The sequence below is a fragment of the Fukomys damarensis genome, unplaced genomic scaffold, assembly GCF_012274545.1.
Source record: "Fukomys damarensis isolate Sample0158 unplaced genomic scaffold, DMR_v1.0_HiC HiC_scaffold_22, whole genome shotgun sequence".
Classification (NCBI taxonomy): Eukaryota; Metazoa; Chordata; class Mammalia; order Rodentia; family Bathyergidae; genus Fukomys; species Fukomys damarensis.
The window spans coordinates 24,137,368-24,148,414 of NW_022900934.1; the positions used below are offsets into that span (position 1 = coordinate 24,137,368).

At 40.5% G+C, this 11,047-nt stretch overlaps 1 protein-coding gene across 1 annotated transcript in view; it reads left to right on the plus strand.

Annotated features, from left to right (window-relative positions):
* Positions 1-5,766: 5,766 nt before the first annotated feature.
* Pigu (phosphatidylinositol glycan anchor biosynthesis class U) overlaps positions 5,767-11,047 on the plus strand; it is a 92,164-nt gene continuing 86,883 nt past the window's right edge. The window contains exon 1 of the mRNA XM_010639925.3: positions 5,767-5,929. Coding sequence (XP_010638227.1) covers positions 5,800-5,929 — 130 coding nt within the window. The 5' untranslated portion in view covers positions 5,767-5,799. The remainder of the gene's footprint in view (positions 5,930-11,047) is intronic.

Genomic DNA, 11,047 nt, shown 5'->3' on the forward strand with positions numbered 1-11,047 from the left:
GACTGTCCTTGGTTTAATCTCTGGATTATCACCCAAATCTTCCTGATATAGTTGCGCCCTACCTTCTGTGTCTCTAATGACCCACAGACATTCTCATCTTCATCACATCAGAGAAAACAGCTCATCAAATCAACCACAATGCTTTAGCCCAACTGATACAATCAGCAACATATTGAGATCAAGCACAACTTGGACACTGACCACCTGTAGTAGTCACTAGTCTATCACCCTTAAATCATTTGAATTAAATTGAAATCAAGAAGCAGTCCAGAACATGTCTGCAGTGAACAACATTTCAATATAGTGTATTTACCATTTAATGGCTCAGACAGAGCGAGGATGTAAGACCCCTGGTCTCAGTTAGCTGATGGCTGAACCCGGTGATGCTGACTGACCTCGGGCTGCAAGGCCCAGATTGAATTTCCCCAACCTTGAAAATGGTTGAACTCCACAGTGTTCTATTACAGGTTTCCCATGCCCTTTCTTTAAAGATGTTCAAAGTTGGGAACTCAGAAAAATACCCTTGATGACCACCTCTGCCTCTGCAGAGTGGGTCCAAAGACTGGCACAGTCGGGAGGACTGAGAGTGCGGGGGGGGGCTTATGGGGGTTCAGGGGCGCCCACGCAGCTACCTTCCTGGCGCTGAGCAATGGCAGCTGGGTGGGGAGCAGGCGTGGCTCTCCTTCTCTCCATTAATTTTGAAAGAGTTTTGCAGGGTACATCAATCTGAGTTGGAGACTGTTTTCCTTCAGGGATTGAAATATGTCACTCTGGGCTCTTCTTGCCTTGTGGGTTTGTGTTGAGAAGTCTAATGTGATTCTAATGGGCTTTCCTTTGTATGTAATTCATTTCTTTAACTGCTTGTAGAATTTTGTTCTTCTGTTGGATTTCTGGAATCTTAACTATTATATGCCTGTGTGTAGATTTTCTTTTTTTTTTTATCTTGACTAGCTGGAGTCCTATAAGCCTCACTTATCTGTATGTCAGGTTCTTTTCCCCTTTGGGAAGTTTTTCTGCCATTTTTTTTTTTTTTTTTTTTTTTTTTTTTTAATGTCATCTGCACTCTCTCCTGTTTCTTCATTGACTCCTATCAGTCTTATGCTATTCTTCTTTGAATCATCTAGCAGCTGCTGAATTGTTTTCTTGTGATCCCTTACATTTTGTTTTATTCTGTTTTGTTTTTTGGAGGCAGAGTCTCACTATGTAGTTGAGACTGACCTGGAACTCACTGTGTAGCCCAAGCTGGTCTCAAACTCACAGCGATCCTCCTGCCTCAGCCTCCCAAGTGCTGAGATTGCAGGCATGTGCCACCATGCCAGCCAGTCCCTTACTATTTTTGAGAAATTTTTCTTTTCCTGGTCACTAATTGCAATCCTATTTTCCATATCTGAAATTCTGTCCTTGCATTCCTCATTCTGGTGCATAAACTTTCAATAGAGTTTTTAATCTCCTGGAAATCTGTTTGCATCTGTTTTATGGATTCCATTTGTTTCTTATGTTTGAATTTCATCATGTTTCTCATGCTCCTTTATTTTTTTTTTTAAATCTGTGTCCACTCTAGATTTATTAATCATGTCTTGTACTATGGGCACAATCTGTGCTGTTATCTGAGAAATTATTTGATTTCATTTCTACCAGGTCCTCTTTCATTGCCAGTTCAGGGAGTCCAGGTGGTTGAGTATCAGATTATTCCATCTCACTGCCCTTTGGTGTTTCCTTAAGTGATCTGGAAGTCTGGTTTTGAGACTTATATCCATGTCTTCTCATTTCAACAGATGTAGTCTGCTGTGCCTTTGTTGAGGCAACTTTTTGCTCACCCAGTGGTCTTCAATTTTCATTAAGCCACCAAGCAACTTTTACTCTGCTGCTCACTGGTACACCAATTCCTTGGTTTAGAATGGTGGTCTTCTAGATCCCTGAGCTGAACTGTTGTCCGGGTGGGGTTCTGGCTGGGGCCTGTGAACACTTGGGATGGTATCTAGGTGTGCCTCTGGCTGAGACCCCTATGAAGCCGTTGTCTGGGAGGGCCTTTGCCTGGGGACTGTGCACCCCTGTTCCTGTTGTCTGTGCAGGCTTTTGGCTAGGGTCTCCACACACTTATCAATGGTATTGGGGTGAGCTCTGGCTTTTGCTTGTGTCTGTGTAGTTCTTTTCCAGGTGGGTCCCTAGTGGTGGCTGGCAGTAGTGGGTCTCTGGTTTAAACTTGTGTGCTTGTGCAGCTCTTTTCTAGGTGGGCCTGTGGCTTGGGCAGGTGTGCCTCTACCTCTGGGTTTGTGGCAGGGCCCTAGCTGGGATTTGCCTTCAGCTGGGCCACTCTGGTCCACACAGCTGCTCCCTGGGATCTGTGTACACTTATGGATGATATGGTGGGACTCTCTTCCTTTCCAATTTTATGAAAGAGTTTGAGTAGTGGCATTACATCTTTTCTTGATTTCTTGTAGAATTCAGCAGTGAATCGAATCCATCAGGGCCTGGGTTTTTCTTTGTTGGTAGTTTTTAAATTACATCTTCAATTTCATTGTCCGAAACTGGTTTAATTAGAATTTTTATGTCTTCTTAATTCTGTTTGGCAATTCATTTGTATCTAGGTATCTGTCCATTACTTCTGCATTTTCCACCTTGTTCACATAAAGGTTCTAGAAGTAGGTATTGATGATCTTCTGGATCTCTGTATGATCTGTTGTGATTTCATCCTTTTTATTCCTAATTGCATGGATGTGAGTTTTTTCTTTCCATTTTCTGTATGTTTTTGTTTTTGTTTTAGGTACTGGAGATTGAACCCAGGACCCTGCACTTTTTCTTGAGGCAGGCATGGTACCACTGAGCTAAATCCCTGGCTCTTTTTTTTTTTTTTTTTTGGTAAGGTTGGCTAAGGGTTTGTCAATTTTATTTAATCTTTCAAAGAACCAACTCTTTGATTTATCAATTCTTTGTATTCTCTTGGTTGCATTAATTTCCATTGCATTAATTTCTGCTCTGATTTTTATAATTTCCTCTCTTGGGTCATGCTTTTTATTTCATTTTATTTTATTTTTGATTCTGGGGATCAAACTCAGGACCTTGTGCTTGCAAGGCAGGTGGCAGCACCACTGAGCTAAATCCCTAGCCCGGGTCATGCTTTTTATTTTTTTATTTTTGTTTATTTATGTTTGGTTTTTTGAGACAGGGTCTCACTCTGTACTTGAGACTGACCTGGAACTCACTATGTAGCCCAGGCTGGTCTCAAACTCACAGCATTCCTCCTGCCTCAACCTCCCGAGTGCTGGGATTATAGGTGTGTGCCACCACGCCTGGCTTTGGCTCATGCTTTTTAAAAGACACTGACATATAATACACTTATGCTTGAGAACCATTAGTTTTATGCATATTCTATGCACACTTAGGAGGAAGAACCACTGGTTTGGTTTTACCTTCTACCTGCAAATGGCTAATCAGTTTTTCCCAAACAGGAACAGTCCTCACTCTAAGAATTTTTAAGTCATTTGTTAGGATGATGTAAATAATACAACAGTTACCTACTATGAAAGAAGTGGGTATGTGCTAAGCATTTTGTATTTCATAAGCTTGTTCAGTGTTCATCCTGTGGAAGATGTTTCAGTCCTTATTTCTTTTCATGATGTAATAAACGTATCTCCTTTTTAACATTAAAAAATGGCAACGTTCATATCTTTAGGAAAAATGGCATGTACTTGAACTATGTATCCCAGGCTGGCCTAGAACTTCTGGAGCATGGTGCAGTGGTTGGCATGGAGGAAGAGCTCAGAGGCTGTTCCTTTATTTCTTCATCTCCTTCTCCAAAACAGACCTGCTTCTCCCACCATTCCAGAAAGCTATCATCCCTAAAACCAGTTTTCCATTCTTCTAGCATCTTGTTTCCATTTTTCTTTTACTTATTTGGTTTGTGATTTTACTTTTACTTATATTATGATGATGATGATGATGATGATGATGATGATGATGATGATCAAATCTCTTCAATTACCATAAACTCTGCAAGTCCATAAAGGCAGGGGCTGCAATGTTGTTACTATAGTATTCTCTAACATCCAATATAGGGCTTGGGATATACAGGCCTTTAAAAAATGTACACCCATACAAGCACAAATTCGCAATGATGAATGTATACCTAAAATGAACCAATAAACTTAATGGAATAAAAAAATGTACACCCGGCCGCCACATTACTTTCTGGTTTAAAGTTCTGCAGTGGCATATGTATTGGACTTTTTTTTTTGGTGATTGAGACAGGGTCTCGCTATGCAGCCCAGGCTGGACTTGAACTATGTATAGCAGGCTAGCCTAAACAGGGTTAAAAAAAAACAACAGGGTTTTGCTATTAGTTCAGGCTGGCCTTGAACTCACTATGTAGTCCCAGGATGGCCTTGAATTTAATGATTCTTCTGCCTCAGCTTCCCAAGTGCTGGGATTACAGGTATGCACCCAACCAACTGGTCTACTTGTTTCCTTCCTATCCTTAAATACATCTTGCTGTTTTCCCACTCAGTCTGTTCCCTCAATTTGGAAGCTCTGATTAGTTTGTCATTCTGTAGGCCTCAGTTCAAATTTTACCTCTTCCTAGAGCCTTCCCTGGCCATTTTGTTATGTTACCACCATCCTTTTGTCCATAGTTATTCTCAGTCATGCACTGTTTCTTTTTTGAAATACATTTTTATTTTCAATTGACAACCATTTATATATTTATGAGGTACACTATAATAATTCAACACATATAAACAATGTATCATAATCAGATCAGGATAACTGATGTATCTATTGTTTCAGATGTCATTTCTTTGTGTTGGGAACATTCCAAATCTTTTCTACTAGCCATTTTGAAATATTCAGTTAGCTGTTGTGAACATGGTTATCCTACTGATGCACTGTTCTATTTTCTTCACAGATCTGAAATTTCCTTGTATAATTAATATTCATTATTACACCTAATATTTGAGCACTCACCATAGCACTTTTCATACATTAACTAATGAAGTGGTAATGATTTGTAGTGCTTGCTGATTTCCCTTGTGTAAATACTTCCACTTTAAGGGACTTCAAACTACCATTTTGATGTGCCTGAGAAGAGCAGTAGTAAATCATTACATAGTATTTGCCATACTGATGCAGTAGTAGTAAATAGCTCAACAGATTAAATAAAAATTTGGTTAAACAATTAGGAATTGATGAGTTTAAGTACTTACCCGTTTTTAATATAATTTAGCTGTAAATTTATATAACTTCATTTTCAATAACAGCTTTAAAAGCGACTGACAAAATCTCTAAACATTCCTTAGTCATCTCTAGTCAGCGTACAACTAGCACAACGGTTAAGCAATTTGAAGGTCGAACAGCTAATAAATCTACAATACAAAATGTATCCTCGGAAGACAAATCTAGCATAGTTAGCGTTCTATAAACAACTACAAAAGAAAACACTCTCGAAAAAACATAAAAGGTAAACAACTTAACACATGCGTGAAACTATCGTTTCTTTAAAACTCTCTCACAGTTCTAGGAAGAGAATTACAATACTTTAGCTTGCACCCGCGCATTTTTTACAGTTCGCCTGAGTTGGAAGAAAGCGTTTCCCAACCCTTTACAGAAAGATTGATAAACTCCACTCTCCGTAGTTACACCTGTCTCGCCGCGAGGCTTCATGGGAGTGGTAGTTCTCATGTTTGGCACCTCCAGCGGCCGCAGTGACTCGCGTCCGGCCGCCGAACTACAAAGGGTGGCGCTCAAAATGCGAGATTCTTCCGCCTCGTTTTTTTCCTCCCCGCCTGTGCGCCCGCCCTAGTTATCATGGCGGCTCCCTTGGCCCTGGTTCTGTTGGTGGCAGTGACCGTGCGGGCGGCCTTGTTTCGCTCCAGTCTGGCCGAGTTCATTTCTGAACGAGTGGAAGTGGTGTCCCCACTGAGCTCTTGGAAGAGAGGTGAGACCACCCGCCTGAGTGGGCGGTCAGGCCCGGCCCGCGTTGTCCCGGCCTCTGTGAATGGGAGGCGAGCGAGATGGCCGCAAGTGCGTGGTTTTCAGGGAACCGACTCGCTCCCGGGGTCCTCGGAGACCTGCGGTCGGATCTGTGGAGCGGAGGGGCCCGAAGGAAGTGTTGTAAGGAGGCCTGACCACCTGAAGGGTGTGTGCGTGAGGGGGCGTGTCCCGCTCAGTACTCTGAGCCCAGCGTGATTCGTGGAAGCGTTGCTATAAGAGGAAACGGTTCTTGGTGGAGTGGGGTTTGTGAAGAGCATCGGGTTTGGCGAGCCTTGATCTATGGGGTACCGCGTGAGGTGTGAGGGGGGCAGGAATGAGGGGACCTATAAAAGTATGAATGTGCTTAGTCGCCCCTGCTAAGTCTAGGACTTGCGGTGAAGTTTTTCTTACTTTCCTTTTTATTTCTGTAAGTTCTTCATGACACATTCTTTTATGTTAGCGCCTACAGTGAGGCACTTGGGCCGAGGGACCCTGAACACATAATAACGTAATAAAAATATACTTTCTATTTCGACCCAGTTCTTTCCTTGGTGTTCTGACCCTTAATAAACTACTGCTTCCTTTTCCATTTTCCTAAGGACAGGGGATTTAAACTGACGTTTAAAAGATTTAGGGTTTGGGAAAGGAGACTAGAGAAAACGGGAGTTCTAGGAAGCAGAAGTCAAACAGGATCAAGAAATGATCTAGGTGTGGTGGTACACACCTGTAATCCTAGCCCTCGGAGGCTGAGGCAGAAGGCCTTCAATTACTATTGAATAAGTATGGAAAAAAGAAAGCGTAAGATAAACAGGTTGAAGCAACACTCTCAAAAATAAAATGAAGAGGGTTGAGGATAAACGTCAGTATAAGAGCACTTGCACAGCATGGATGAGGCCCTGGCCTCAATTCCCAGTACCACATAACAACACCATCAACAAACTGGCCTTCATAACTGATAGTCTAGGTGTTTGTTGTGTTCAGGCAGGTTCTTCCAAGGTGCGAACAAGAATGACCAACACTAGCCTCTAACTTTCATATTGTCTTGGTTTCACATCCAGTGAAAAGTGCTCTTCTGTTAGCACAGCAAAAGCCCTGGAATCAAGTCACCTTGAACTAATTTGAGTCATATAGCAATTCTTCAATTATTATCAGGTGATTAACCTGATTCATGTACTTTGGAATGGACAGCCTCATGCAAAACATGACGGGGAAGATACCCCATAAGGAAAACCAGGGTACTGTTATCAGAACAAGGGAAATTGATGCTGGGAAGATAAAAATAACTGTTACAATAGGAGAGAGTTCTTTCTGTGTCACCAATTTCTGCAAACCCACATCCTCACCAGCATTTATTGCTTTCGAGTGTGTGTGTGTGTGTGTGTGTGTGTGGTGGGAGAGAGGTAGTACTAGAGTGTACAGTCCCAGCTTTAAAAAAAATTTTTTGAGACAGAATCTCCCTAAATTGCTAAATTATCCTGGCTGGGCTTTCATTTTGGAATTCTCCTGCCTCAGCCTCCTAGACTGCTGGGATTATAGGTGTACACCACCATGCCTGGTTGCTTTTCGTATTTTGATGATAGCCATTCTGACTGGGATAAGATGGAATTTCAGAAGGGTAGGAATATAGCTCAGTGGTGTAGCACCAGCACAACGTCCGAGCTCAATCCTTGGTATTGGGCAAAAGAAAATGGAATCTCAGAGTTGTTTTGATTTGCATTTCCCTAATAGCTGAAGATGATGAACATTTTTTCATGTGCTTATTGTCTTTTGAGTACATTTGTACTTTGTCTTTTGAGAAGTATCTGTTAGGGAAAAAAGGAGGAAAAACAAAGCTACGAGCTCAACAGGACAGGTTTATTTCAGAACAAAACTGAGACTGCCCTGGGGCTTAGACCAGACTGGCACTTTTCATATAGGCTGTGAGGTCCTTTATAGGGTCATGAGCATAAAAACAGGCTATGAAAGGAAAAGGTCAAAATGGAACTTTCAAGGGGTAGAGCTCAGTGAAAAGGAGTTGTGGCTACCTGCTAGGCATAAGACCTGAGAAAATACAGGGACTTGTGGCTGCTTGTCAGGAACAGGGCTGAAAAATGATGGGAGTTACGGGCTGTAACCATGGTTACTGAGCCTTATGAACCCACATTATGTATCTTTAGTGGGTATAATAAAATCATAGCAGAATGGAAGAGGTTTAAATTAGTCTCTGGTCAACCTAGAATGTTGGTCACACTCCTTCAGTGTCTATTTTGTTCACTTACCCATTTTTTGATTGGGTTTGTTTTGGGGTGGGTTTTTATTTTTTTTAGTTCTTTACATAGTCTAGATATTAGTCCTTTATAAAAGAGTAGCTGGCAGAACTTTTCCATTCTGTAGCTTGTCTTTTCACTCTATTGGTTGTTTCATTTATTGTGCAGAAGGTTTTTAATCTGATGTGCTCTCATTTGTTGATTTTTTGTTTTGTTTTGTTTTTTTGAGACAGGGTCCTACTATGTAGTTCAGACTGCTCTGGAACCCACTGTGTAGCTCAGACTGGTCTCGAACTCTGCAGTGATCCTCCTGCCTCAGCCTCCTGAGTACTGGGATTACAGGCGTTCGCCACCATGCCCGGCTTATTGCTTCTTGATATTATTTCCTATACTATTAGAGTTCTGTTCGGGAAGTCCTTGCCTGTGCCTATGGCTTCAAGTGTTTCCCCTGTTATCTTCCAGTTGTTTCAAAGTTTCTGTTTTTAATATAGGACTTTAGTCTATTTTGATTTGTTTTGATTTCTAACAGGGTAACGTATCTATTTTCAGTCTTCTGCATGTGGGTAACCAGTTTTCCTGGCACCATTTGTTAAAGAGGCTATCTTTGTTTTTTTTTGGTTTTTTTTTGGTTTTTTGAGACAGGGTCTCACTATGTACTTGAGACTGACCTGGAACTCACTGTGTAGCCCAGGCTGGTCTTGAATTTACAGCAATAAAGAGGCTATCTTTTCTCTAATGTATGTTTTTTATCCTTTTGTCAAGAATAAGATGATTGAAATTGCATGTGTTTGTTTTTGTGTGTTTTCTGTTCCAGTGGTCTGAATGTCAGTTTTTGTGCCAGAACCATTCTATTTTTGTTACTATAACTTTGTATTGTAACTGGAAATTCAATATTAGGAAGTGTTCTGCTTTACTCTTTTTTGCTCAGAATTATTTTGGCTAGTCTGAGTCTCTTGTTCCATATGAATTTTAGGATTTTTTTTTTTTTAAGTTTTGTGAAGAATGTTGTTGGTATTTTAATTGGGATTGCATTAAATTTGTAGATTGTGTTTGGTAATATGGCCATTTTAATTGTATTAATTCTGCTGATCCAAGAAAAAGAGATGTCTTTCCACTTTCTAGTGTCCTCTTGAATTTTTCTTCAGAGTTTGGTAATTTTCATTATGAGTTCTTTCACCTCCTTGCGAGGTTGATTCCTAGGTATTTAATTTTTTTTTAACTGTCATAAATGGAATCGTTGAGGGTTGGGATGGTGGTGCATGCCTCTGATCCCAGCACTGGGGAGGCTGAGGCAGGAGGATCTCTGATAGTTTGAGGCCAGCCTGGGCTACATAATGAGTTCAAAGCCAGTCTGAACTATAGAGTGAGACCCTGTTTCAAAAATACTTAAAAAGGGTTGGGGATTTAGCTCAGTGGCACAAGCGCCTGCCTGGCAAGTACAAGGTCCTGAGTTTGATCCCCGATACCCCCCCCAAAAAAAACTTTTAAAAAATGGAATGTTTTCTTGGTTTCTTTTTTGGTGGATTCATTATTGGTGTATGGGAGTGCTATTGATTTTTGTTTGTTGATTTTGTATCTTGAAAACTAGGAATCTATAGGCTGTTCTGCCATAGTTCACTATATTCCATCTTGTTCAGAAATCTGCCAGGAACCTTTTCGTCATTTTTTGGTCTTTCCTCAGCCTTTGACCTAATGATTAGGAATTAATATGAATTTATCTTCTTGAGTTCAGGGTAGAGTCCAAGCTATTAGTGCTTATCTAGAAATTCACCTCTGTTTAGCTGGATGTGGTGGCCCATGCCGCTGATCCTAGCACTTAGATCACCAAGAGTTCTAGGCCAGCCTGAACTACATAGCAAGTATGTCTTTAAAAAAAAAGGAAAAAAGTAAAAGTAATTCACCTCTAATGCAGGTGTGAGAGTCAGAGTCAGAAGGAACCCTTCTGATATCACTACTTCAAACCAAAACAAAACTCTTTCTTTATTAAACAACATAGTAAACAACATATAGCACTGAGTTGCACAATGAATTATAATGGGAATACTCTTGTAATCAACATCAACACGAAGAATGAGAGCTTTGCCACTCCAGTGAGTGCACCCTTCCCTAGGTATCATCTCAAACATAGCCTCCTCACTGTCCTCATGGGTAACTGTTAGTCTGACTTTCATAGTAATGACATCCTGTAATGTTTTTAAGTTTTAGTACCCCAAATGAGTATCCCTAAACAGTATTAATTTAAAAAAAATATTTTTTTTGGTATTGGGGATCAAACTTGGAACCTTGCACATACAAGGTAGGCGGTGGAACCACTGAGCTAAATACCCGGCCCTGACTATTATTTAATTTTGCCTTTAAAAACTTTTTGATGTGTAAATACCGAATAGTTTCTCTGGTGTGAAAAACTATAATAGTACATAAGATCCTAATGAGATAATTGACAATGTGGAATAGAAAGAAAAGGGCTAAAGGTATAGGGAAAGTGGGAAGGGTAGGGGAAAAGAAATAATAAGGGAAAAGAAAAAAATATGAAAAAACGGAAATAAAGTGTTTGTAAATGGGGAGGGGAGGAGGGGGTGAAGGGATGGGAGGGACAAGGGGAAAAAATGAGAACCAAGACCTGTCATGGAAATTGTCAAGATCCCAATAATGAATGTAACTGTACCGTATACCTAAAATGTACCAATAAACTCAATGGGAAAAAAAAAACTTTTTGTATGTCTTATAAGTTTCTCTTAATTGCTAGGTCTTCATTTGATCTTTTATTTTTCTTAGTATTTATTGGAAGAATCTATATCACATTACCTGTAGAATCCCCCAAGGTTTCAATGCTTTAT